This window comes from Apaloderma vittatum, unplaced genomic scaffold (genome assembly GCF_000703405.1).
Source record: "Apaloderma vittatum isolate BGI_N311 unplaced genomic scaffold, ASM70340v1 scaffold19775, whole genome shotgun sequence".
Lineage (NCBI taxonomy): Eukaryota > Metazoa > Chordata > Aves > Trogoniformes > Trogonidae > Apaloderma > Apaloderma vittatum.
Genome location: NW_009715760.1, coordinates 12468 through 40387, shown reverse-complemented (window position 1 = coordinate 40387; position 27920 = coordinate 12468). Strand labels below are relative to the sequence as shown.

At 45.7% G+C, this 27920-nt stretch overlaps 1 protein-coding gene across 1 annotated transcript; it reads left to right on the top strand.

The window, feature by feature from the left end:
• The first annotated feature begins 4559 nt into the window (after window positions 1-4559).
• LOC104273839 (voltage-dependent L-type calcium channel subunit beta-4) lies at window positions 4560-27511 on the top strand. The gene is made up of 12 exons (XM_009869292.1): window positions 4560-4690; window positions 5014-5136; window positions 9950-10080; window positions 11714-11790; window positions 12162-12181; window positions 12296-12376; window positions 14089-14147; window positions 17580-17689; window positions 19268-19419; window positions 20321-20416; window positions 26209-26394; window positions 26985-27511. Exons 4-12 carry the CDS (start codon window positions 11751-11753, stop codon window positions 26988-26990), a joined length of 750 nt encoding a protein of 249 aa, XP_009867594.1. The 5' UTR covers window positions 4560-4690; window positions 5014-5136; window positions 9950-10080; window positions 11714-11750; the 3' UTR covers window positions 26991-27511.
• Window positions 27512-27920: the final 409 nt, after the last annotated feature.

Below are 27920 nucleotides of genomic sequence, written 5' to 3'. Positions count from 1 at the left end.
AATAAATTGCAAGGAAAATGAATTCACAGAAGCTCAAAGTAAAAATGCTGTGAAATAAGAAACGAGTCTTTCATTGCCTTGAATAATAAAATTATCTAGCTGAGCCTGTTTCCTTCAAATCGTCAGATCTGGTGTGCACTTGAACTCACTGCAGGTACTCCCACTTGTCAAAGAAGTTCTTCAGTCTCCCGGGGGATCGTGAGTTTGAGGTTGGGTAACACTTAAACTTGATAATTGGTCCTTGAGTATTATGTGCAAATGTGAAACTGTGCAAATACGTGGTATGCCCCAAATTATCGGTTTGCTGCTCTAAGCTATAGGATAATGAAGAAATTACGGGGTTTTTTTGAGAAAGTTGATGTGTACAGGAGAAGGCGGGGATGCCTTCTTTCCTTTTCCTGCGACTCTCGCTTCCCAAAGACTCCTAACACAGTTTGGTTTTCGTTGCGTGGTCAGGCAGTCGGTTACACTTTCTGCGTTGTGACAAGAGCGTGGATGCATTGTAATATTTTTTAACATCACTTCTGTTGCAGTCTCAGCCAACATGAGCTGTCAGTCCAGAACTTCATTGCATCCAGTGCTGTACAGGCTTGTTGGCTTGTTGTGTGATATTCTTTCCATATTGCACAGTTTGAAAAACTGGTCAAGAGCTGGACTTCGGAGGATAACGGGTTAGTTTTTTAATGTATGGGCTGCTTGTGTTGTAGTAGTTCCTGGAAGATTCTGAGTCCCATTTTGGGAGTAGAAGTCGCAGCTGCCAAGAGTCCAGCACATCTTGAGCAGTGAGTGCCACGTGCGGAAATCCCGGGCGGTGGTAGCAGAGGTGTGAGAGATGCCTGGGAAGCTGGTGCCACGACTTGCAAAGCTAATGTGCAGACCTGCTCGGACTGGGAAGTAGTCTTGCTCAGCAGAGCTGACAAAAGCAATCTCGCTCCATTTTCTGCTCGGACTGAATCTCACGGTACGTTACGGAATGCCAATTTTTTTCATCTCAGGCCGCTTTCTCTGCCCGCCTTGCCACTGTTGCAGGCCCATGCCTTGTTTTCAGCATGATGCCGTGTGAGTCCTGGGGCTGCATCTTTCAGATGAGCCCCTTGCTGTTTGGCATAACTGGCGAGGGACGGGCTGGCGCGGGTACCAATCCCTATCATTTGCCGTACAGGCAGTGATTAGCCTTGAAGAGCAGCCCGGGGTAGCCTCGCAGCATCAGCTGCTTCAGTTAAGACTTACTTTGTTCTGACAGCATTAAATAGGTCAGCGCTCAAGCACACACCACTAAAAGCCAGCGTGGGAAGCCGGCATCCAGCACAGGTGTCTGCTCTATGAAATTGCCTCACGGAGCCGTACTGAATCGTATCCAGAGGACTCGAATAAATCCACAGATGTGAGCACGCGTGCTTCTTATTCGCCGTTTCCCCACATGGATGAGTTCTGCGTGTGATGCCCATACCTGTTGGTGGTGTGCTCTGCGCCTTGTTCTCACCCACCGTTCGGCACACAGAAGATGAAGGGGGAAATGACACGGGCAGGGGTACGTGGGTGGGGAGCAGTGTCTGCTCCTCTCGCTGCCAGCACAGGGGCTTTGTCTCAGGCCGTCCTGGGACGTGGCGTGTCCCTATTGCAGCGTGTTAGGCTGGGTAGGACTAAAATCTTGGGAAAGGAGCCCATTCTTACTGCAGCGTATTATTTCTATTTATTATTATTAGGCCTTTTGATTTATTATTTGGAGAGCGTGATCACTTTTCCATCTTCCTTCATGCTGCTATTGAACCTTGGTTGTCTGTAAGTAAAAAATGGTATGAGCAGTAGTTATAAAGCATTTTGTGTCTCCGGAGCGTTAGTAGACAATAAATGATGAGCTGTTCTCTACCACAAAGTCAGGCTTTCTTTGCAACTCCTGGTCTAGGGTTTAGTTGTTGGGGTTTTATTTGAAAACTTTGGAAAATGCAGGCTCTGGTATGGAGGACAGGCTGTGTTTTTAGGAGCAGACTATTTGACCACATAAATTCAGTCTCCCGCTGACAGACCTTCCCCTGGAGCTGCTGGGCAGAGCTGTCGGTTGGAACCAGCAGGCTGGGCAGGAGGTTTCCTCCTCCCCGCCTCGCCGAGGCGCGAGGAGTTGGCATGCTTTACACCCTCCCTTTTCGTCAGGGTGGAAATCTTCTGCCTCTGTTGGTGATGCATTCGGCAGCTGAAATTTCAGTGTTGCTGCCCGGTGCGGCGCCTGGTGAGTTCCCCGCGCTGGGCGCCATCCCGAAGGAAGCAGAAGGAAGAGCAGCAGCTCTGGCTTCCGAGCTAGGAAAAGCTTGTGCCGCTGCCAGCACCTAATGCTCTTTTTCAGCCTGGCCATGCCAGGTTGTTCCACCTCCGGACCCCGAAGGCACATGTCTCTGCGGGGACGCTGCCCTTTCCAGCTCACCGTGGGGTGCTCCGGAAGGGAATTCTTGTGGTCTGGGGAGGTGAGAGCTGGATGTAAGCTCCTGTTAGGTGAATGTTGTTCTTGCCATGGAGGAAATCTGCCCTCCCTAGTGACAGTACCCTATGGCCAAGTTGTGAGTCGGTGACAAGAAGAGAGCATATGCTCACTGGTGCTTCCTTGCCAGAAGTCTTCCGATGGATATGTGTTCCCATCAATATTTAAGAATGTATTAGTTTACCTGGAGAATAAGGATACTGGCTTCTGTGGTACACTGCATAGAGTAGGTGTCCCTGTGCTGCAGAATATAAATCAATTTAAGGAGAAAAAATGAAAGATGTAATGCTGTAGAATGGCTCTTTTGGAACACACAGGTTTTGGAGCTCTATAGAGATAGAAGTATCTAAATATATATGATACACGTCTTCAGTTCGTTGCTCGAAACATGGTGACTTAGCCATTATTTGTTACCTGGTTATATAATACAGTACAGCGTACGTAGGCCAGCACATCACTCCTTTCCCTTATTTAAAAACAATCCTGGTGTCTCTCAGCAGCGGCCAGAAGTTACCCTGTGCTCTTGCTGAGCACGGTGCTGGGGCCGGACCCTTCCGCCTTACCCTGATCCTTTCGAAATTGTCTTTATTTTTTTTATGCCAGTGGGGTTTTTTCAGTTATTTTTCCTCTCCCCTGCTGGGACCACACTAACAACCGAAACTCCAGTGAACAGGATCCTGCAGGGCTGGAGTCTGCCTGAAGTCAAGGGTGCCTTTCACCAGGCAGGCGCCTTCATTTATTAGTAAAAATTCCTTTTGCTTGGGAGACGGCTCAGTAAGGGACATATATTTCCTCTTCAGCATTTGCCTTGAGTGGAAGGTTAGACTTAGACTTCAGGATTTTGACACCTCTGCAGGAGTTGCCTCCTGTAGTGAAAATGTGTTCTGTGTATTGTATAAATACCCAGTTGTACCCACCTCTGTCAGCGGTGCTCTTGGAAGTCAGGGTTCAAGCCCTAATCGTGCTGGGCTTCTGGGTCATCGGAACAGCAAAGAATAGAGTAGGAAAGAGCAGAATAGGAAAGAATAGAATAAGAATAAGAATAAGAATAAGAATAAGAATAAGAATAGAATAGAATAGAATAGAATAGAATAGAATAGAATAGAATAGAATAGAATAGAATAGAATAGAATAGAATAGAAAGAACAGGAAGGTATGGCATGGAATGGAACAGAATGCAGCTATTTCAGGTGGAAGGGCCAAATGTGTGTTGGAGGTTTTGGAGAGAGGGGCGTTGGCATTTCAGGTTCATTGTGCATGAGCGTATCCTTCCCCTCCTCATGTCTGCCCTGAAGGGCGAAACCCCCTCTTTCAGCTGGCTCCCTGCAAACATAAAGATGAGCTGCGTAGGATACTGGGGTCAGGTTGCTTTATAAAAAGAAGAGAGGAGCCACTGCAGGCTTCAGATGTTGCCGGGCATCCTGAATAACGTCCCAGACACAAAAACCCCTGAACCGTGGCAGAACCTGATTTCCTCCTTTACAGCTTGTGTGTGTGCCCTTCTCGTTCTCGCTTGATGTCGTTGGACAGCTTTTGTGTTGCCCTATTGAGTAGCTGTTAATAATGTGTTTTCTGCCACTTTTTCCCTCTTGAAGCACGGAACAAAGCTCGATGTGAGTCGCAGCCGCAGCAGGGAGGGAAGTACTTACACGGTGGTGCTTACACGGTGTATTTACAGGGAGGGGTGATTCTCGCCAAGCTTTATAATACCTGAATTATATTTGATGTGACCTAGCCCGTGACAATCTGGAATCTAAGGTTGGCAGATGGGATTTAAACGTTGCAAAGATTTCTAGACGGTGCCCATGACTGAGCTGTATTTCACTGTGTTAAATAAGAAAGTGAAGAGATTCTTTGAAAGTGGAGGGAGAGGTGTTTCTGGAGAGTTTTTGTCTTTGGCTTAGTGCACCTGATCAGTAAAGCCAGGTTAATTCTCTGCTAAATTCTCCAGATTTCTCGTGCTAGCGACAATATGCAAAACCCACTCAAAAGAAATTGAGAAACAGAGGTTTTAGAAGTGTTTTATGAACCCGACTGGGGGGTATGTGTGTTCTGTTTCTTGCATGTGTTTTCTTAGTGTCGTGAATTTACTTGCAGGGCTCAGCAGATTCGTACACAAGCAGACCCTCAGACTCTGATGTGTCTTTGGAAGAAGACAGGGAAGCAATCCGCCAAGAGAGAGAGCAACAAGCAGCTATACAGCTCGAAAGGGCGAAGGTGTGTTCTTCTCAGCTTTAATAATGGCTAAGTTACGTGGCATTTATCTTTTGCCTAGTGTTAAAGGTTTATAATGATGATGCTGTCCTTTGAAGTACTTGGACAATTGAGTGAGGTGACCTGCAGAAAAGGTGTTTGGGGGGGATATGGTGTAAATATTCTCATATAAATGGGCATCTTCTCTTGTGAGCTGAACTCTGCTGTATTAGGTCTGAATTTCAATGTTCAAGGTCCTCTGCTAGGTTTATGGTAATGTGATACACCAAAACAGTTCTGGATTCAGAACAGTTCCTACCGTTTGTGATGTGTGTTTCTATTTGTAGTCCAAACCGGTAGCATTTGCCGTCAAGACTAACGTGAGTTACTGTGGAGCTCTGGATGAAGATGTTCCTGTCCCAAGCACTGCCATCTCTTTTGATGCCAAGGACTTCCTACACATTAAAGAGGTAAAACCAAGAAGGAGTTAAAGGCAATGCGAAAGGGAATCTTATGTGCTAAGGACTACGATTTGACCAGGGGGCTGAGCCATAACGCATTAAAAAGAAAGCCCAGAGCCAGGTGGAGGCAGGAGAGCACAGCGCATCCACCCAGTGAGGCCTTTTTGGAGTTCCAGCACCCTGGGGTCATTTCTTTGTGCTTTTTTAACTTGATGTTACCAACTTCTTGTTGGCTTTTCACGTAGCAGGAAGGAAGTAACATCTCACGGTATTTTAAATCCCCTTCAACATGGCAGATTCCGATTCTTTTCACCAAATGAAGTTGGTGATGGATCAGAGATAATAGAAATGGAATCTACTGATCAGAAAGTGGAGAAGCGCCAGGTTACGCGAGGTCTTAATAAAGCACCAGGTAGGCTTGTAAGGGAGGAGATAAGACTGGGAATAATACAATGAGAAAAGAAAGTATTGAAGAGGAAAAACACAACAATAAGGAAGAAAGAATGGGAGTAAATGGGCCCAGAGTATGGCTTTGGTAGGGAGAACCACGTTTTATTGTATACTGAGCATATTTTCCGCAATTTTTTCTCTGAAGTGAGCCCTCCAAATCTGCATAAACCCCTCTTGTTTTGTAGATTCGTACATAGGCTTGCAGCTTGCAAAAAGTCTTTTCATCTCTGCTTCCTGGCTCTATTTTAGGGTGTTCAGTACTTATTTGTCTCTTTCTTTGAACATGTGTCCGTCGTCGTTTCGCAGCTCTAATCTCCTTCAGACTGAGCACATTTGGGAGGAGAACACCTGCTTCTGCAGCTCTAGAGATTGGTGGTTGAACAGGGGGCTTCCCTTTAAATTCTTTCTCCCTGAGAAGGACACAGGAGAGGCAGTTGATTCCCTTGTTCCATTTTCTCAGTTCACTGCAAACAGATGGAAGTTTGATTTGGATTTATTTTGGTTTGTTTCTTTTTCTTTAAAAAAAAATAGTAGTGTGTGCAGCAGCGCTTAAACTCCTGCTGAGGAAGCGGAGCACAGAATCGGAATCTGCTTGGAGAGATTGGCATGTGGGATGATTGGCTGCCTCTCCTCTCCCTTCCCCAGGAACGTGTTCTCTTCTGTCCAGCACCACGCCTAACCTCCCTTGATGCGCTCCGCTTTCTAAACACGGAATCACAGAAGGTTGGAAGAGATCTTGAAAAATCATCTAGTCCAACCCCCCTGCCAAAGCAGGATCACCTAGACTAGGTCACACAGGAACACTTCCCATCAGGGAGAGGTCCTTTGCCTGCACTCAGAGTCAAATGCGTTACAGCACTTGGATCGCTTTCTCAGCTGCCTTCCCCGTGTTTTCCCACGCACACCAGACTGCACCCTACCTGATATGTTATCTTAGAAGCATAAGATCATTAAGGCTGGAAAAGGCCTCTAAGGTCATCTAGTCCAGCCATCCACCCAGCACCACCATGACCACTAAACCATGTCCCCAAAGGCCACATCTGCATGTCTTTTGAACACCTCCGGGGATGGCAACTCCACCACTGCCCTGGGCAGCCTGTTCCAATGCCTCACTGCTTTTTCAATCAAGAAAGGTTTCCTAATATCTAATCTAAACCTCCCCTGGTGCAGCTTGAGGCCACTTCCCCTTGTCCTGTCATTAGTAATTTGGGAGAAGAGACCAACACCTACCTCCCTACAGCCTCCTCTCAGGTAGTCGTCGAGAGCAGTGAGGTCTCCTCTCAGCCTCTTCTCCAGGCTGAACAACCACAGGTCCCTCAGACGCTTCTCTTAAGACATGTTCTCTAGACCCCTCACCAGGTTTGTTGCCCTTCTCTGTGCACGCTCCAGCACCTGCCTAGTGTGTGTTGTCCCATGCAGCTGTTAGGTAACTCTGTGCATCCCCATTAAAAGCAGTAAGTCATCTAGCCTGTGGCCACCCTTATCATCAGGCCAGTGAGTGAGTTTAACGTACTAAGCTCCTGTTGTGCTGCCTTGTACCTTTTTCTGGAGAAGTGTCCCAGGTCCGTGCCTTGGCATTCCATGAGTTTTCATCCAAGGTTTAAATGGCCAGGATTCTGTGGCCACTAAACTGTGAGCCATCTGGCTCACAGGTGTTTGTCAGCTCTCCTGAGGGTTTAGCTTCTGTGTTAGCGCCAAAACTTTCAGCTTGCCTGAAGCGGTGGCTGTAACTCGGTCAGATTTTGCAGATGGTTCCCCCTCCTGGAGTCTAGCTGTATGGAAGAAGGCTTTGCAGGATCTGTTTTGCAGGGATCTGGCAGGCTTGCTTGGACTAGAACTAGAGTGGTTCCAGATTTCAGAATAGCTGCTAAGCTAGGCAAGAAGGAAGGTCGCCCTGCTGACAAGATGAAACAGCAGCAACAAGCGAGGAGTTGCTGTACTGAGAATGTGTCCTGTGTGTCTCATCTGTCTCCTACAAGACTATACATTCTGTGCTTACTTAAAAGATGAAGTGACAGCGAGTACTGACAATGCAGAAGAAATCCTGGGCATGGCAACCAGCAGGGATGAACTGTAGTCCTCCCACGTGCTGGATGTGAAGAATAACGTATGGGAGGTAATGGCCGGATGCAGACAGCCCTGCGTTCCTTCCCGATTCTGATTTCGTGTCTAGGGGCCTTGCTCAGAGGTCCGTGACCTACTGATGGAAGAAGGATTCTCATGTTCTAGCCCAACATTTAGAGCCAAAATAGAATCATAGAATCATAGAATTATAGAAGGTATGGAGTTGGAAGGGACCTCTAGAGATCCCCCAGTGCAACCCCTGCCAGAGCAGGGTCACCCAGGGCAGCCACACAGGAACGTGTCCAGGTGGGTTTGAAAGTCTCCAGAGCAGGAGACTCCACACCCTCTCTGGGCAGCCTGGGCCAGGGCTCCGGCACCCGCACAGCCAAGAAGCTTCTCCTCATGTTGAGGTGGAACTTCCCGTGTTCTAACTTAAACCCGTTATTCCTTGTTCTAGTGCTGGGCACCACTGAGAAGAGATTGTCCCCTTCCCCTTGACCCCCACCCCTCAGGTATTTCTCTACGTTAATAAATCCCCTCTCCGCCGTCTCCTTTCAAGGCTGAACAGCCCCAGGTCTCTCCGTCTCTCTTCACAGCAGAGATGTTCAGTCCCTCGATCACCCTCATAGCTCTCCCTTGGACTCTCTCCCGTAGGTCCCTGTCTCTCTGGAACTGGGGAGCCCCAAACTGGACACAGGATTCCAGGTGTGATCGCAGCACTCAGGTTTTACAGTGGTTTAAATCTGTTGATTGATTTCAGTGATTTACAGCAGCAGGATGATAGATCCTCAAGGATTAGTCTGTCTTTAAAATGTAATTAGTTCTGTCAACTTATGCAGAGGAAACATGTTTATAATTAAGCTTCGCTTACTGACAGATCCTAAGCAGGTTCATAACAGCATGAAGAGTAGATGCTTAAAAAGTTGAAATTCTAAAATAATGGGACCTCTTGCATAAATAACAACTGTATGAAGAGCCCAGGTTTTCAGGATGAGTGTCTAAGGATTGTGTTTCTCTTAGCTGCATATGTTAATATCAGTGTGTCTGTATGGGTAATTTATTTTTCAGAGATGCTGAGGCTCTGTATTTTTCAGAGACTTCACTCAGGCACTGTTGTGCCACCGTGTTGACGTGGTATTTATGTGTTTCTGCAGGAACTTAAGTGCTTGAGAATACGGAGCCAAGAGAACTGACGATTTTTAAGATGTTATTTCTGTGATAAGTTTTTCCTCGAGGCATGCAAACACAATTGGTACACTCATGCTGGCCTTAATGACTTGAAAGTTTCTTGTGAAAAGTAATGTCTCTTGAACACTAACGTGCCTAATGAAGCATAGCAGAGCATAAGGTTTTCAGATATTTCCCTTCAAAAACGCTGCTGGCAGCCAGCTACAACAAATCCTTTTCCCACTACGATATCCATTATGATATCGCTTTTCATCTCTCCATCATTAAAGTTAGGCTAGACTTCCAGTTAGGCAGAAAAATGTGCGTTACTAAAGGTTAATCATAAAATTAGATTTTATACATCCAAGTATATATTTCTTCCTAAAGGTGACTTTTTCTTCAGCTGTCGTACATTTAAGAGCGCCTCTCAAGAGTGTAGCTGCTTCTAGGCAGCAACACTATAAACGCCTTGGTTGTAGAGAGGTGTCACAACTTCGGTTAGAGCTCTGACGTAGGGTTAACCACACCCCGGATTGGTTCGTTGCCTTGGATAGATTGGTCTTTAATTTCCTTTCTAGAATGGCCTTTGCGGAGCTATCCCGCCACGTGAGGGATTTACGAAGGGGTAACATGTTCATACCATCTATACCAGTAGCTGGGAAGGGAGAAGGAAAAAATGGCCGTGGTGGTGCTGGTGATCTTTGGTGGGCTGTTAAACTTTATGAGGAACCAATAAGGATGGGTTTGGTGGTGAGCTGAAGGTGTTATTTTTATATCGGACAGCTTTCTGTGGCTATGAGGTCGCTTGGTTCTCCAGAAATTTCTTGTTAAATGCCTGTCACACTCAGCACCTTAGCTGGTGACACCAGAGGAGAAGTCCCAGAAGGATGGGTTGGGTCAGGTAAGAGCCAGCCCTGCCACAGGTAGCATCCCTTTCCAGCCTCCAGAGAAGTCCTCGACGTTCCAAATCCTGCCTTGCACCTTCTAACTTCCCTTAAATTCCCACGATTGTCCGGCGTTCAGACACGAGTGCGAGTGGTTCCGTTGACCAAGATGGAGTGAAGGATGGGGGATAACAAAATAAAGGAGTTTTGGACATGGAGCATTTGGGCCTGAAGCCAGTAACCTTTCTGTGTTCCAGAAATACAATAACGACTGGTGGATAGGAAGGCTGGTTAAGGAGGGCTGCGAGATTGGCTTCATTCCGAGCCCGCTCAGACTGGAGAACATCCGCATTCAACAGGAGCAGAAGAGAGGACGTTTCCATGGAGGGTAAGGATGCTGTAACCTTTTAATATAATTTAAAATCATTTCTGACGCCGGGCAATATTTTCAAAGGTCACTTGACTCGTTTTTATTGCAGCACCTTTGGAGGAGTGTTTGATTTGGCATTCCGGCTGAAAATAATGTGTTTGCAGAGAATAAACGTGTTAAATATTGACAACAAGAAACAATAAAAAATTGTGTATTGACTTTAGGAAAGATCAGTAATACAGCATGGGTGGTAATGACAGAAATTTCTGAAGGGCTACAGGGTCCTGGATTTAAGTCAGCTTGGTGCTCAAAGGCTGCCAGATTTTTTTTCCCAACTGTTAACGTCCATTTTGGCCAAATGCGGACTTTTCAAACTTTGTAAGCTGAGCTTTGTTGTGCAACTTCTTTTATTTTCCATCCTCCAGCCTGACCATTCTGTGTCTCTACGCTGCTAGAGCTGGGGATTGCAAATCCCTGCAAAAATATGAACTTGGTCGTAGGTCCAGGAAGCAAAACTTAATTCTTGTGATCTCAGTTCAGGCACTGAAGTCACTCTTGTGTTGGCTGAATACACAAAATACTTCTTTTTGGATTTGTTTTAAAATTGCTTTACTAGTAGTGTACTATTCCCACTCATTGAAAACAAAATTTAAATGTTTACACAGATAACAAGGAGAAAAACCCTTTAGTCCTGCAGAGTCAAGAGCCATGAGCCAACTGAATCTGCACCTAATAGGTAGCTGTAAGAAGAGTGTGATTTAACTGGTATAGTACTGTCAGGGAATTGGCATCCTAATATAGTTAATCAAGGTCAGGAATCATTTCACGTACAAACCATCTGGGGAAATGTTTTGGAATGATTGAACAGCGTTAACTGCGCTTCTTCCAAATCGCGTACATAATTTTTGAAATAGCCTCAAAGGAAGCCAGCGTGTCTCAGTGTACAGGAGGGAGATGATCTGATGCAGAGCGATGGGCACTAACGGAGTGGTTAGGGTCCTGTTTCAGATGCAGCAGGTTAGAAAAATTCTCAGCTTGTACAAACAGGCAGGGCGTCACTGAACCACCAATTCTTGCAAAGATTTTATCTGGTCTCACCGGTGGAGAATATTAGGAATAAAATCAAGTACGAAAGAGATGGGAAGTATTGTAAAGGATCTCTATTAAGGCTTCAGGTAGCCTGCACTAAGTTTCCTGGATTTGTGTGATAAAATTGAAGGTAATATATAGCAATATCGTTTTTTTAGTACCTTTGTTAGATATAGTCATATAGTACCTGTACCTTAAGATTTCTTTAAAAGCTGTTGATGCTAAGGCTCTGTGTGATGAGGGAGAATTCTGGTTTTGTCAGAGTAAAGCAGTGAAAAACCATCTACTAAAGAAGTTTACTCGAGCCTAGTATATGTTTGCAAAGGATTTGCCAAGGGCAGGAATAAACAGGCCTTGATCTGGGGAGCAAGGGCAAAATACCTGCTGGGACTAATGTCCTCTTGCTGGTCAGTCGACATGTCTTGAAAAATACTAAATACCAGGCGAAGACTCTTTACTGTGTGATTTCTCATGGGGTAATGTCTCATCACTGGTGCCTAAAACCTCACAGGTTTGTATCTCCGGGCGCTTGGTGTTAACGAGGCTTTTTCTGATGCTGTAGGAAATCGAGTGGAAATTCTTCTTCAAGTCTTGGAGAAATGGTTTCTGGCACGTTTCGAGCCACACCCACTTCCACGGGTAAGATGGCATTTTATTTAAGGAAATGTGCTATTTCTAATACTTCTATTTTAAAAAATGCACATGAAAAACGCAGGTTTACTCCCCACCCCATCGCTGACTTATTAAGATGTTTTACAGAAAAGTGCTTGTGTGCGGAGGTGGAGGAAGACATCTATTTCTAGACAGGCAGTAGTTGCTAAGGGACTGAGAGAAAAACCTCAGGAAAAGTGGTGGCTGCCCCAGGATGGAATGAATGAGCAGTTCTGACAGGGCTGACCAGAAGGGAGGTGCACTGAGAGAAATCAAAATAGGAATTTTTTCTTTGTGAGTGTTAACGATCATTACACACAGTGTCTGGTTTTTAACCACGTTCTCATTTGGTCTTTTAGCAAAACAGAAGCAAAAAGTGGTAAGTAGTGCTTTTGTTCCCATTTCCTTGTGTTGAATTCTAACACGTAGTTCCCAGGATTTTCATAGGCATCTCATTTGATTAATGATCTGAAGGGCTGTTTGCTTCTCCTAGACGGAGCACATTCCCCCGTACGATGTGGTACCATCAATGAGACCGGTTGTCTTGGTGGGTCCGTCCCTGAAAGGCTACGAGGTATGTATGCCAGGAGTTTGCAACTAATATTCTTTTACCTCAGGGCATTCAGTGTGTAGTCCGGTGCAGCTCTTTTACGATAATTTAAAGCGACCTTAGCTTCAATAATTGTCAAAACGTTCTATAAGAGCTAAGAGCACAGTCAGCACTTTGCACCCTTTGGGTGAGGTACCAGCTGGATTTTTTTTCCCCACCTTGCAACAGTGCGTGTCACTCAGAAAAGCTGTACATCTTCCTGTGAAACTCGGTGTTGGCAAAGATATATGACAAGAAACCTTTAATTCTTCTAAATTATTTGCCTTTGTTTAATGAGGCAGTAGGTGTGATGACATGCAGGACACCCATTTTTCAAGACTGCTGCAGATCCAAACGAGCATTTAACTCGGGCTCCACGAGCACAGGCTTTTAGCAGGGCATTCCCGTGAACTTAACCATCTGTTAAGTGTTTTGCTGAATTAGGAACTAAATGAACATGAACGTAAAATCAAAGATACACTTCATTTAGCTTAATTAATGTTGTTACTTTATCGGATGTTATTAAACATACTGGAATGGTTCTTTTTGGAAGGTTCCAACATGGTGCCGTTATTAGCATAAAGCAGTATTCTTGCGTTGTGGGTTTTTTTGTGAGAAAGGTAGTTTAGCAAAACAGGAATTTTGTGAGAAATGTAGTTTAGCAAAACAGGAATTAGCTACTTCATGTTCTCTGCCTTTTAATTTTTATGGTGCCATTTCCTGACAGGAGCTAATTTCGTCCCTTGACTTTCATGGTGCTGCCCCATGGATCAATTTGCCTGGGGACTCTCGTGTTCGAAGGGGATAGAGGCTTTTTGTTAATACGAACCTCTACAAATACGCTGCCCCAATTTGTTTAAGAAAACAACACTAAACATGACTTCTTGAGCACAGAAAGGCCTATAAATGGGAATGCCTCTACAATATTAATTGCAGTTACCAATAATTGCAGAAATGCCTTGGCCTTGCTTTGCAATTTGCGTGGAAAAGCTCTTTTGACTGTTTTTTTTTTCTAACTAAAGTCTGCAAGAACCATTTTGAAAGGCGGAGAAAGGCCTGGGGGGTTTTGATTCAGTTCCTGTCTAGACTAGCAGACAATAGGTGTCAGCCCGAGTTGTCCTGAAAGGGACAAGTTGCTCCCTCGGTGAAGTGGCTGACAGCTGTTGAGGCTGAGCTGCTCCGAGATTCTTTCCCCTGGACAGGGATGGAAACATTCTTTTTTTTTTTCTTCCTGCTTGTAAACCTCTCTGAGAACAGTTGTTCTCTTCTGTTTGAGCAGTCATCCAACATGCTAAATCTCGTTTGTGAAGTTTTAAGGCAGTTCTAGTAATGTTACTGTAGGAAAAAACCCAAATCTATTCAACCCCACTAGTCCCATGTGCTTTGGGTACATTCTGAAGGCTGCTGGGGCCAGAATTGCTCTGGAAGGTGGTGAGGTGTGCTCTAGTGCCTCGAGACAAGAGCAGAAAGAGTGACAGCTCTCACATCCTCTGTTCGTGTTTCAGAGAATGAGTCAGAAAACTGGCAAGTGTTTCTACAAAATGTGCTGCCAAGAGCGTGCAAGTGAAATGATTGCTACCTAGAAGAGGTATTGATTGTTGGCAGTATCCTTACCTTCTACTTACCTCTTTTCTTACTTTTGACTTCTTTTCCTCCCTGTCAATTCTCCCTGCTTGATCTTCCTCACCTCTGCAAAGGTGACAGACATGATGCAGAAAGCTCTCTTTGACTTCCTGAAGCACAGGTTTGATGGGAGGTGAGAAATACTGTCCTTTTCATGCTTCCCCCCCCTCCATGTGATACTCACATTTTAGTGATTTGGGTTTTCGTAATGCGAGAAAATTCATGCATGCTCAAAATTGATTTCCTGGCTTTTTGTCAGCACTGAAACGCGGCCAGCTGTGGGGTGGAACACATTTCATATCTTACTACAGGTGCATGTCTCTTCATATCTGCAGTGTCTGAATCAGGATTTCTTGAATTGAATAGAATAATTCCACCTTAATATCTAGATGAAAGGTGACTGGGGCCCATAGAAAGTGCCAAAATACCTTTGGAGATGGCACTACCAGGCTGAGGTTTTTGAGACCAGCTCCACCAGCTGCTGGAGTGTGCAGCCACCAAATGGAAGTGCCTCTTGATTTCGTTTGGAAGTTGCTTTGTTTCGGATAGGTTCTTTCCAGCACCAGTTGTGAAGTTCCAGGCTCCTTTAAAGCGGGACGTTCTCTAAATAAATCTGATCACACCCTCGCCCTGAAATAAGTATCAGAACCAGCAGGTTTCATCAGATTTCAGACCAACACCTAAGGAAAATCAGTTCTTAAATATTCTCGGTGGTCAGAAATACTTGGAAGGGCAGTTTGAAGAAGGAAACGCGGAGAGCTTAAATACAGAAAACAGTGTGTCGGAACTTCCAGAATTGTAAGAAGAGTTCATCTTGTTCAGTTGGAACACAGAGAATATTTCCTGATGAGTTGTGAGAGCGATGATTTGGATTTCTTTGCTAGGAACAGAGGCTTGGTCCATGGCATCTCTTCCTTTCCACCACAGCTTGCCGAGAGTCGTAGGTCTCCACTGCAGCTTTGGGATGTTCTGCCCTTCCTTCCTCCTTTGTTCAGCCTATTCTAACTGTGAAGAAGAGCTTATACTGTGCTAGCTAGTATGTGACAGTTGATCAGGATTGAAAATACCTAAAATGTTGGCACTAGGGCAGTGAAAATATTAGTGTGGGTGGTTTAGAAGAGGTGGGGTAGAATCCATGGTCAAGAGAGGAGACGGCGGTGCTGAACTAACCCGTAAAGAGCTTAGACCAAACATTCAGCTTCTGTGCACAATATCTCACCCCCTCCCCTATTTTTAATTGCTCAGCTCGAGCGATTTTAGCAGATCCTACAACCACAGTGACTGATTTCAAACCTGAGAGCTGAGGTGCTGTACGTGGCAGCCTGCAGTTAAATTTGTCGTCGCTCTGAGCTGTTGCATCCCGTCGGTGCCTCCTCTCCCCACTCGTGTCCCGCTGCAGCTCACTCCAGGGCCCCTTTGCATTCAGTGTTGGTGGGGAACCCCAACTTCTGTTCTCTCCCAGCTGCTGGCACATTCTGTCAGCTTTGCGTGTGCCGGGGCGGGTGACCAAGAGTCCTTGTTTTCGGGAGGAAGCCGTGGTGACGGGAAGTGATAAGTCATCTCCAGTTGCCACCGCATGATTGCTGTGGATGTATCCTTTGTGAGGGGTGTTTTTATACCCTATAGGAGAATGTGCTCAGCAGAGGCTTTCTCCACAAAGATCAGCAGGGCCTAAATGCAGACAAGAAAACATAAAGCACCCTTGGACACACTGGTTTTGGCCACTTAATCTACTGGGAGGCAGGGCTGCTCCTGGCCTCGGTCTTCAATCTGTTCTCCTACCATGGCCACGGTCTGCACCAGAGGGGCAGGAGGAAGAGATTCTGTCTGGAGTCAGGTATTTTTTTGGAAATCCTATTGCCGTTAGCAATGGTGGCGACCACATGGGGCAGCAGTGTGAAATTTCAGCACTGAAGAAGCGAAATGCCACAAGCAGGCTGATAAAATTGACTTTAGCTTTGAGCAACTTTAGTAAAACAAATTAAATTCCTTCACAGGCACCTCAGCTGCTTCTTGGTCCTCCTGCCGGCTTTTATGGCTTTGCGGTTCTTTCTCCACTCCCCTTTTCTTTTTCTGTCTTTCCATCTCTTCTGCAATTTTACGACAGACAGGTCCACATTTGCAAGGAGGAAGCTTTTCAAAAGACTTCGGGAAAGCTTGAGCTAGCAGGACTCCTTCCCTGCCTCTTAGTACGCGTGGCTTCTGTCAGCGAAATCTTTGGTCACTGCAGCATCCCCTTCTGGGCAGCGAGCTGAAGGAAAGGCCCGAGGGCTGTGGCGTGCAGCCCTGCTGGAAGGATCCTGCTTAAGCTTGGCTGGCACGAGGTGTTCGGGCAACGGCTGCTGCTGAGGCTCCAACAGCAGCGTTCCCTAAATGCCCTGTGTTTAGTCATTGCTACGCAGCCCAAGCCTGACTCTACAGCCCCTGGAAACAAAACATAGCAGAGGCACGGGGGTTTTTTAACATCCTGCAGCAACAGTGCTGCTTAGGATGACTTCTCACTCAGGAGGACCGAAATGCTGCTTGTATCTGGCAGAACAGGTGTGCGCTTGTGGTCCTTCCCCATTATTTGTCTCTGATTCCAGCAGTCAGAGATCCAGGAGCTCCCTGAGCCAGCGGTGCGCTGTGCACTGCCGTGTTTTATCATCACCCCCAGGCCCACAATGCATTATTTTCTCCCATCTCTTTTGTAAACTTACTTACACTTTTGGTCTCTACCGTTTTTTCTGGCAGTTAATTTGTTATGTAGAAAAACACTTGGACTTCTTTTTAACCCGGATAATTTCACTTAGAGATGTGTAAATCCTATGTTCTATGGAAAAAGCTGCTTTCTTTTCATTATTCCTGGCTCTCTAGCTCATGGCAGTCCTCCTAAATGGATTTTACGTGCCGTGATTGCGTGGCCTTTGCTTTATAACCTTTGGTCTCTTGCTGGCTTGCTGACAGACCAAATAAAAAAAAAATTACCTTGCTTAAATCAAAGAGGAGGCTCCAGCAGTACAGATAGCTCTGGCTCAGCTCACTTTTCTCCTGTTCAACCATGAGCTGAGGTGTTCATCCCATCAGAACAGCAAACTGTCTGGAAAACGAGGGAGTGTGCTGGAGGACAGGTCTCAGCTGGGAAGGACACGATCTGCTCCCACGTCCAGGCACAGCCCTCGCTTCCCCCTTGCCGATGTCAGGTTTAATCAATGGTTTATCCGCCTGGGAAGAGAAGTGTTGTTCCTGGTTCCGTACAGTCCAAGCCTTCCATATCTTGTAATATTTATGGTACTGTGTAAATTCTTGTGAGTTGGGGAGGAAAAATGTTACCTAATGCATTCAGTAGAATAGTGGGAGCTGTATGCCAGGGTCTACAATAGCACAGGGAATAGAAAGTACTTGACCGTTATGCAGCATTTCTCTTTAGTTGATCTTTAATGATGACATAACTCAGCTATAAAACATGTCTGAGTGGAGTTTTATTGTGTTTGCACTTTGGAATGGAATGTGGCTGTAAATCGTGCACAGCGCGCTGAAAATCTGACTGCTGTGCTTTTGTTGTGTCCTGTGTTCTTCCTCCTAGGATATCGATAACTAGAGTGACAGCTGACATTTCTCTTGCGAAGAGGTCTGTTCTAAATAATCCAAGCAAGAGGGCAATAATTGAGCGGTCAAATACAAGATCCAGTTTAGGTAAGACATTGACCCAGGTGCAGTTCTGAGCACAGTTACCTACTGGAGAGGCGCACAGGATCTCAGCCTTCGCGACGTCACTAGTTCTGCAGTTCCGAATACCTCTGCAGGGTTTCAGTGTGTAATTCTGAATTTCACCTACTCACATGGTAAAAAACTTCTTCCTAGCTGAGAAGGGGCAACAGAGCACGGTGCCCTGCATTACCCGCCGTTCCCTGGGCCAAAGCAAGTGGCGTTAGAGGTGGGATTGGTGACAGGAGTGAGGGGCCTGCAGGCAGAGCGTGGGTTCAGCACCAGTTCCTCCCAAGGCGAGTTGGCCTCGCAGCTGCCTCTTTGCAGCCCCGTGCTTTTAATTGCATGTCACAAGGGGCCACAGAGCTTTCGCCTTGTCCAGCCAGGAGGGAAACACGTTGTTCCCCACCCTGGGACTGGGTTTGTGTTGAGTGCTGAAGAGCTGCGGCTTAATTTCGCTGTTGAGCCACGAGGTCTTCCCACCCTCCCCTCGCAGAGTCACCACTGCTGCCTTACACTGGCTGATGCGTTTTTATTCCTTTCACAAAGGTGGAAATCTGTGTAGTACGTCCATGCCGGTGACCTGGTCTCTGGGATGTTATCCTAGGAGGCAGGAGGAGATGGTTTTCAGTCTTTTCAGGAGGAAAGAGCTCTTAAACCCATTCTTCTGACCTCCTGAGTCAGTTTGAGCTAGAGGTGTGGGTCGCAGGATGCTTCACTTCTAGCTGGCGTTCTGGTACGGGAGTGGGCACCCCAAAATTAAGCGCTGCAAAGGGGAGCACTAACGCCCCGCGTGCCTGCGGGCGGGCACTGCTCTGTGGAACAGCTCTCCCAGGCAAATGAAATGCATGTGAGTTGCTGACACGCAGCTCTTTTGTGCTTCGGCTGTAGCACTTACAGGCTTCAATTTGTGCTGAGTTTATCTATTTAAAATTCGCCACGTGCGCAGGGAAGATGATTAAGAAGGGTCGGAACGATGACTATCAGAAACAAAATTTACATGGAAATCAATCTCTCCTTTTTCTTCACACAGAAGTGCTTTGATGTGAACATTGCCGTTAGTGCTCTTTTTATATAATACCCCGTCAGGCATTTAACATAAACGATTTTTGGTGGTTGTAGAGTTAGGAGGTCGCAGTTCTGCTTTTCATACAGACTCTCATTTAAGTTAAATCAGAATTACAGTCTCAGAGTTTTAGGGTATGTCTATCCATCACTTGCTGCCTAAAATAAAAAATCTTATGACTCCTAAGCTGTTTAGCAGATCTGGAAAATAAGCTTAAGTCTATTTTATGTTCACAGAAAGATGCATTTAATTGTACCCAGTGTTTAAATATGCTGATATTATAAAGGAGGATAGCACATATGTGTTTTCAGGCAACAGAATTCTTTCTGTTTTTAAAATTGCCATGAGTAATAGGTTACTTTATGGAAATGACATGAATTCACATATGGAGTTCCTATACTGGCTGCATACAGTCTATGAAAAGAAGTGGGGAGTGACGTTTTTGTCTTAAGTCATGCTGGAGCGGAATGACTTTCACCTCTTTTGTTCGCCTTTATCAGCTGAAGTACAGAGCGAGATCGAAAGAATCTTCGAGCTGGCGAGGTCCTTACAGCTGGTCGTCCTAGACGCAGACACTATCAATCACCCTGCACAGCTTATCAAGACATCTTTAGCACCAATTATCGTCCATGTTAAAGTGTCTTCTCCGAAGGTAATGTTAAAGTCTTGAGCATCTGAGGGGGGCTGGAGGGCCGAGTGGGAGTGAGCAGTGCAGCATCTGCACCTGAAGGAGTTAGGAGTGAGGTGAAGAGAAAAAGAAAAAAGTGAATTTTTTAGATCAAGGACTTGACAAGGGAATGTCTGACAGTTTCTTTTTTCTGCCCTTGGGCTGAGCCTTAGACGAGGCACCACTGATTCAACAGACAGAAGAATTCCTGAGGAGCAAATTCTTTCTATAGCTCTCGAGCCCCTGCTTTGCAGCCCCCCTGTCCCAGCACACTCTGAGCCAGGGGTTGGCACAGAGACCTCTAGAGGTCCTTCCAACTTAGAAAACATTCTGTTGTTCTGGGATCCCAAAATTTGGTTTTTTGAGGATTCCTAAATATTCTGCCCCTTAAATTCTAGTAATGGACACAGTGGACGGAAGAAAGAAAAGTAATATGAGCTGTACTTGTAGAATCCCTTCTGTACCCAAAATGCCCCTGCGAACAGATTAAGTTACAGTGTTACTGCTGTGCAACGTAGCGTGCTGCTGCTGTTGTGCCACAAGGCAGTCCAGTATAATTCAGTATATATATAATTTTCGTGGTCCTCTGGATGATTATATTTGTCAAAAATAACCTCCTACTTCAAGGAAATCAAGCGAAATCACCATTCGCGCTGCATTTGAAGTGCTTGTAAGGGACTAAACGTGAGGCAGTGGGAAATGTAGACGGCTTTCAGAGAGGTTATCAGAAAGGTTTGTGCTTGTATTCAGGGACGATACTTTATCCATTTTGTTAAACATAATGGAGAGTTAGTGAACTTGGTTAATCCTCCAGTGGCATGTCAGTCTGGGCTTTGTGGAGATAAGCAAGTCCTAAACTCACATTTTCCTCTTTTCCTCTTGTCAGGTTTTGCAGCGACTGATTAAATCTAGAGGGAAGTCGCAAAGTAAACACTTGAATGTTCAGTTGGTGGCAGCTGATAAACTTGCACAATGCCCACCAGTAAGTACCAGTAAGAAGAAAAGCGAAAGAACTTGTGATACGTGGAGTTTTAAAGGTTTCTGCTGTGTTGGCCCTTGACTGCAGCCGAGTTCATACGTTATCACTTCACTTTACTAGGCAGCCCTGCAGCTGCAACCCTCGCTCGGCTTTTATTGCCGGGAAACAAGCTGTCTGATGCTTTCATCTCGATTACCTCCTGTGCTGGGTTTGTGATGATCTTTGGAAAGGCCACAGGTCAAAAAATGACGTGTAGGGTAAGACTGATGGAGCATGTGAGCAGATGACATCACTTGTGGTGCGGTGCTGTCTGAAGAGCCAAAGTCTCAGGCTCCTGGTCTGAGGGCACTTGCCTTCAGCCGCGAGGTGACTCCAGACCCAGGGTGTGAGTCGGGAGTCTGCACGCCCATGATCCCCAACCTCCCAACACCACCGTGCCATTCCGGTGATCTCACCCGAGCGCAGGCGCTGCTCAACGCCTGCTTTATCAGAGCTGTCCCAGTGGGCAGTGAGTTGTCCCTGGGACAGCACCGTGCCCTTGTGGCCAAGAGGCCAGTGGGATCCTGGGGGGCATCAGGAAAAGTGTGTCCAGCAGGGCTAGGGAGGTTCTTCTGCCCCTCTGCTCTGCCCTGGGGAGACCACCCCTGGAATCCTGTGTCCAGTTTGGGGCTGCCCAGTTCCAGAGAGACAGGGACCTACTGGAGAGAGTCCAAGGGAGAGCTACGAGGGTGATCAAGGGACTGAACATCTCTGCTGTGAAGAGAGACAGAGAGACCTGGGGCTGTTCAGCCTTGAAAGGAGACGGCGGAGAGGGGATTTATTAACGTAGAGAAATATCTGAGGGGTGGGGTTCAAGGGGAAGAGGACAATCTCTTCTCAGTGGTGCCCAGCACTAGAACAAGGAATAAGGGATGTAAGCTGGAACACAGGGAGTTCCACCTCAACCTGAGGAGAAACTTGTTGGCTGTGCGGGTGCCGGAGCCCTGGCCCAGGCTGCCCAGAGAGGGTGTGGAGTCTCCTGCTCTGGAGACTTTCAAACCCGCCTGGACGCGTTCCTGTGTGGCTGCCCTGGGTGACCCTGCTCTGGCAGGGGGTGGCACTGGGGGATCTCTAGAGGTCCCTTCCAACCCCAACATTCTGTGATTCTGTGTCCCACTTGCAGTAACCCTCTGCTCCAGGATAGCTGTTGGGGCAGGCAGATGCCGTGCAGAACAGCCACGTGGGTGTTGGGACAGGGCAGCTCAAATTTGCTTTTATTTTTGTAAAGCATGCCTGGTTCCTGTGACAGAGAAAGCCACTCTGTGGAAAAAACCTGGGACGTGGACTTGTGTTTGCAGTGTAATAACTGAGTGTGACAGTGGTCCCATAGCACAGAGACTGCTGTTCCTACCAGGGGAACGATCAGACAGCCCAGAACTGCCAAAGAACTCTGAGCTGGCATCACATTAATTCAGACAAAAATCAGGATAAGTGTGGGAAGGTTTCCCTGGTCATCGTCTGCAACTTAGACAAAGTGCTGACAAAAGAAATGTCTTGGAATAATCTAGGATCAAATCTGGAGGTTGAGATCAGCAGAATGAAAGCCCAGCCCTAATGGTGAGATAAAGCTTCCAGAAGGTGTTATACAGACCTTTAAAAGATTGTCTCCATTTCAGATGGCTTCTGTTCTCAATTCCAATGAAAATAACAAAGTTTAAGCAGCTTTTGCTCTGGAGTAATGATCCACAAGGGTTTATTTCCATCAAACTTAATGTGATTTTATATGCTTCTTAAGATACTAAACTTTAAAGCCTCATCCTTTGTCGTCTCCACTGGCCATAAAAAGATAATTCAGGTATTTTTGGACATTCCTCCTAAATTATAACAAGAGATGTTACTTTTTGCCAGTTCCCATTGGTAGGAATTGAGGCTGAGCCACATCTTCTTTAGGCCAGACGTCTCCTTCCCCTCAGATGTTGCGGAGCTACCGCTGGTGGGAATGGTGTCACTCCCTCCGGCAGGAGGGGAGACCTGGAGAGAGCTTTCACCTTCTCTCTCCTCTTGCCCAAAGGTTGACCTTTTAGGTTAGCTCCTGCCACCAGATAAACCTTGCCTAATTGCTGGCTGCTGCATGCACTGAAGAATAATTAATGTGGATTGGCAAAAACTTTTCATTTTGGATGGCTTTTATAGTGTTTGGGTGTATGTCCAGGCCAGATTCGTACCAAAATGTTAGAAACAGGAAAAAACAATAACCTTGACTGAAATTTGAGGGGGTGTATCTGGTTTTCTCCAGTTAAATGCACCCTAGGCTGTGCCCCCGACAGCTTGCTGTTGGGTATGGGTTTCGCAGCCCCATCAGCTCCCCTTGCAGATGTCCAGCTCTCCAAAGGAGTCGGTGGCAACGGCATCTACACCCATCTGCTCGTATCGCTGCAGAGACCTGTAAGCTTCTGGTTACAGTAACTGTAGATCTCTTTGCTGGCTGGCTTGTCCTCATTTTCCACTCCCAGCAGCGCTGAAAGACATTCAGGCCGTCTTGGGATCTGGAGAGCTCAGCTATATTCTGTTTCCCACACGTGATTTTCTGCTGAGTTGTCTCTTAAAATGACGACAGAGAATTCCTATGAGCCATTCAAGTCCCATTAACTAAACCAAAACTGGGCACTTTTCTGTAGGACAAAACCTTTTCTGTAAAAGCTTATCCCTTCCTAACTCTTGGTGGGTGGGAATCAAGTGAAACAGAGCTACCCCTGCACCTCTTTGAATACAGCTTGTGGCATTTACACCGAGCTATCGCTGAGCTTACACACACACAACATTGTGCTGAGCGCTCATCACCTTTAAAGGTGTATTTATTTGTGCACCTGCACAGAAGATTTAATTAAGTACCAGTATACAGCCAAGACTGAAGGTGTTGGTGTCTGTCTTCTGTGCTGTGACCTGCTTCGGCTGTTCAGTAGCTCAGACTCCTGCAAGAGGAGCATTTGTTTAAACTAAAGATATGTGAAAACCGTAAACCCCTCAGGTTTGTTTTTTGTCATTTGCTGAGAGCCAGCCTTAAGTAATCGGATGGTGCTGTATGTCTAGACATTTAAAAATAGCTGTCTTTTGGGGCATGTTTAAGTTCAGGAACTGCTTTCATTATTAATTCCTCGCTAATCTTTCACTGATGGTGCTCGGGGCAGTGCTAAGCGTGCCTGTCGTTGTGTGACTCCGTTAAGCAGGAACATTATATGGCTCCAAGAAAGCCGAACTGCACTAACCCTACACTTTTAAATACGCTGGTCACAGACGCTTCATTATGATCATTTTTTAAAAAGCCTTTTGGATTCATGCCAACGCTAAGAGAGCATCCCTCTGGCCTGTTGGGCATAACCTGAGAAATTTAGAAATTACAGTCTATACATTTGTATAATTAATTATTGTGCTGCGGAGAGAGGATAACGCACTAGAATATTTCACAGTGATTATACAGTAAACTGAAAGAAACAGCAGAGGTCGATGGCAACTAATTTTATCAATTCTTCACGAAAGACTGCTGCTTTAATGAATATCACCTCAGAAATACCTAGCATATGCTCATATGATAATTATTTTACACATGTTGTGAGGTGTGTGCTGACATGGATGCTGTTGAGGCTGGGAATCAGGTGGAATTAGAAAACACAGCTTATTAATCAAGTTTTGGAACTGCAGCACACACCTGGAGATCTCTCAGCATGAGGAGATGCTGTTAAGGAAGAAAACTTGAAATTGAAATGAGAAGACCCGGTTCTTGGACAGGATGTAGAAAATCTGATGTCAGCGTCTGGTGTTTTCCAAACAACTGACACAAAAATCAAAAGGAAATAAGGGTTGATTCCTAGATGATGTCATTGTATCACTGCTGGGTTTTTCACTTTAATTGGCATAGGCTGCCTGAGCTAAAATAGTTTGTGGCTTTACTGGATACTTGAAGATGATGAACTTTCGTGATAAACAGAATTAAAAACATTATCCTGAACAGGAGACCTAAATTTGTGTACGGCTAAGATAAAGCAATGTGCAAATGGAGCGTAGAGACTCACTGAACTTGCATATTTGTTCTAAAAGCGGGCAGTATCTTGTTAAAAATTGGGTTCAGTTTGTTAGGTTAAACAGAGGTCTGCTGGTGCTCTTTGAGGTTTACAGAATTCAAATAATATTTAAAAAAAAGGTGGATTTGATCTTAGAGGTCTTTCCCAACCTTAATGATTCTGTAGTGTTGCAGTGAATAAAATGCGCTCTAAGGAGAACTAGAAAGAAATTGCTTTACTCCCTGACCCTTCCGAACAAGGATCTCCTTAAACGATTCTTTCTTCCCAAATACCCAGCAAGAGAACAAACACCGTTTGGCTAGGAGCAGAACTGTTAAATGCAAGGAAAAGAAAGAAAGAAAATCGATTTAGTTGAGATCGCTCTCAGATTTCCACAGGAGGCTGCATACCAGTGCAGAATGGGGTGGTTTGGGTATATTAGCTGGAGCATTAGCTGTGAATTTCTGGGCTGAGTATGGACAGTCTTTATGGAAGGAAACACGTGCTATGTTCCAAGTGTAGTGTTTTCATTTCAGCATTTTCCAGAGCAAAGTGCATGCAAGCAAATGGCATTCGTTTCCTAACGTGAGTGTTTGAACCACTTCTACCAGTGGTGATGTGAGCGATACAACGGAACGTGCAGGGCATCCCCGCGGGTTTCAGCAGCAAAGGAGGGTGTAAAGGCTGTGACTAGAGGAGCCAAACAAGCAAATCCAACCACAAGAGGTGGTGTGTTCTTATTAGAAGTAAACTCTAGACTTGCTGGCAGAGTAGGAAACGTTTCTCTACCATGCTGATACGAGAGAATAAATTTTAAAATAAATAAAATGGCTTTAGTATTAATGTAAGTTCTGGCCTAGACTTCTGGGCAGAAGGTAGATGCACAGTCAAGATTGGATGATAAATCCGTCGTGCAGTTTTATATCTTCTTCTAGAGATGTCAGCCCTGGGTGTATGGGACAGATCAGTAAATGTGCAGGGGGGAAAAGCAGCCTGTGGTGTGTATCGGTTCCTCCTAGCACCTGCACTTATTTCTCATTTCCTGTGATATTGTCATGATTTTTTTTTTTTCCACTAAGGGTGAGGTATGAAGTTTCACTGCTAAAAACACATTTGGATTTCTCTTGAATAGCCGGTTGGTGTTGGTTTAGTATCAGATGTCCGTTATCAGCACTCGTCACACAGATAAGCTAAAAAGGTGCCAGCAGAGCGTTCCTTTGACTGCTCGGGCAGTGCAACAGCCACCTGGCTTCAAATTCCTCCCCGAGCAGCTGCGAGGCACACGCCAGCATTTGCCGCGACGCTCGGGTAGCATCCCCTGCTAAAACAGGTTAGAGAGGAGAAGAGGTCGTACCTGTGTGGTCTGGCAGGTTGAGAACAGAGCGGTAGGACCGTCCAGATGGGCATAAATGAAGGTAGTTATGGAATGGGGCGTGGAGATAGCCCACGCGAAGCACCCACCGTCACTCTGGCTCCCTTCAGCTCCTGTCTCGGAGAAAAGTCAATTCATTCCAGAAGCCTTGTGCCTTGGAGCGCAGTAGGGCTCACACAACATCTAGTGAGGCCTCGCTGAAAGGATATGGAGGCTTCTGGGAGATCTGGCTTTTGGTCACCCACTTGCATAATTTTCTTTTGCGATTCCGTGTTCTGATTCCTGCCTATTGAATTGTAAAAGACCGGCGTGACGAGAATTGTTTTAGCATCTCTTCCTTTGCGTCTGTAACGTTGTAACGCACCGAACTTTGTTGTTGTGATCAGGAAATGTTTGATGTAATTTTGGATGAGAACCAGCTCGAAGACGCATGCGAGCACTTGGCAGAATATCTCGAGGCGTACTGGCGCGCTACTCACACCACCAGTAGCACGCCCATGACCCCGCTCCTCGGCCGAAATTTGGGATCCACCGCACTTTCACCATACCCTGCTGCCATCTCTGGATTACAGGTATGAAAACACATTTCAGCCCCAAACACCAGTGCAGATCAGGTGGGTTTTTTTGGTTTTTTTTTGAAAATCTATGGGGAAAAAGCGTCATACGTTTTCTGTAGCTACCTTATATCTGCTTTGTTAGTTATTATTCGCTGTTTGGCCACTGCCAGCAGTCGGAGGACCCATGGTTGGCAACGAAGCTGAGTGCGGAAGCACTCGGGGGGCGTGCTCTCGCTTCAGGGGGAAATAAAACGGGCGCGCATTTTCCGGAGGAGGAGTTAAAAGACGCTCTGTCAAGTGGTCTTACAGCCCTATTAGAAAACGGCCCTTTTTTTTTTTAATCTGGAAAACCTGTCATTGCAAACGAGACCCTGTCAGGTGAACAGCCAACAGCTACGGCGTTTAAGAACATGGAGCTGTGTCTCTAATGATCCCTTTTATTTCTGCCCTCATAACTTCATGAAACATTCCCTTCTGGGGGAAGAGCTTCCATGCTTGTCTCATGTATTGGCAAAACGCCTTCACCTCTTTTGAGTTCTTTGAGTGTGAATAAAACACGGTTTTGTACTCATTGGAAAAAAAATTCTGACCATCTTTTTCCACAGGGATAGCTCAAAAACGGCTGAACTTTGAAACTTCAAACGTGGCATGTAAATAGTCCTTAATGAGAAGTACGTGCTTTACTAAGTTTGGAAACAGAAAATGTTTTTGATTAACGGTTGTGAATGTTTGAGAAGATCAGGATCGCAGCAAACTTTTAAGTCGGAAAGTTGCGGGAGCTCTGTCTATGTGTGACTTTCTAGGAGCATGCACTTCCTACTATACGTTGGAAGTAGAGTTTAGCAAATCACGTGGAGTGAGTGATAATTCTACCTGACAAATTTAACCTCTGTTCTGCTTGTAGAGTGTCTGGAAGCAGGTAACAATTTTGAAGGAAACGGTGCATTGTTGAGTGTTTTCAGTTAACATAAAGCTATTTTTCCTGTGAGTGAACTGCACTTCAGCGAAGGTGCATGGTACTCGATTCTCACGTTTCTAATGCTGCGCTCGATTTTACTAGGATGAGTAAGTCACTGCTTCCTGACTGGCTGAATGCACAAGCGCTGTTCTGTTACTAATAACATGCACATGTAAACTGTTGTTTCCATCCTCACTTGCCTTAAAATTTCAGTTTTTCCATCCCTTCATGACAATAAAATGCCATCTGCAGACCTTTCACCTCTTCAGTTTCATTTCGAGAACTGGGTGCATCCACGGAATTTTTTTCAGGCATTTATTTCTCTCTGATCAATGGACACCAGCAGTAACTGTGAAATGTTGCTCCATTTACTTAGGGAAAACTCACACTGAAGATGAAAATCACCCCTGTGCAGTGGGCTGGCTGAAGGTATGCATCACTTAATCCCCACTTCACCCTCATTGTGAAGGTTTAGGTGGGACTTGACTGGTGCTAGTTCTCTGCAGAGGGGTAAATTTCTCCCTGAGTGAATGATGCCCAAGTAGAGACCGCAGGATTTGGACTTCAGGGCCGCCAAAGCGTT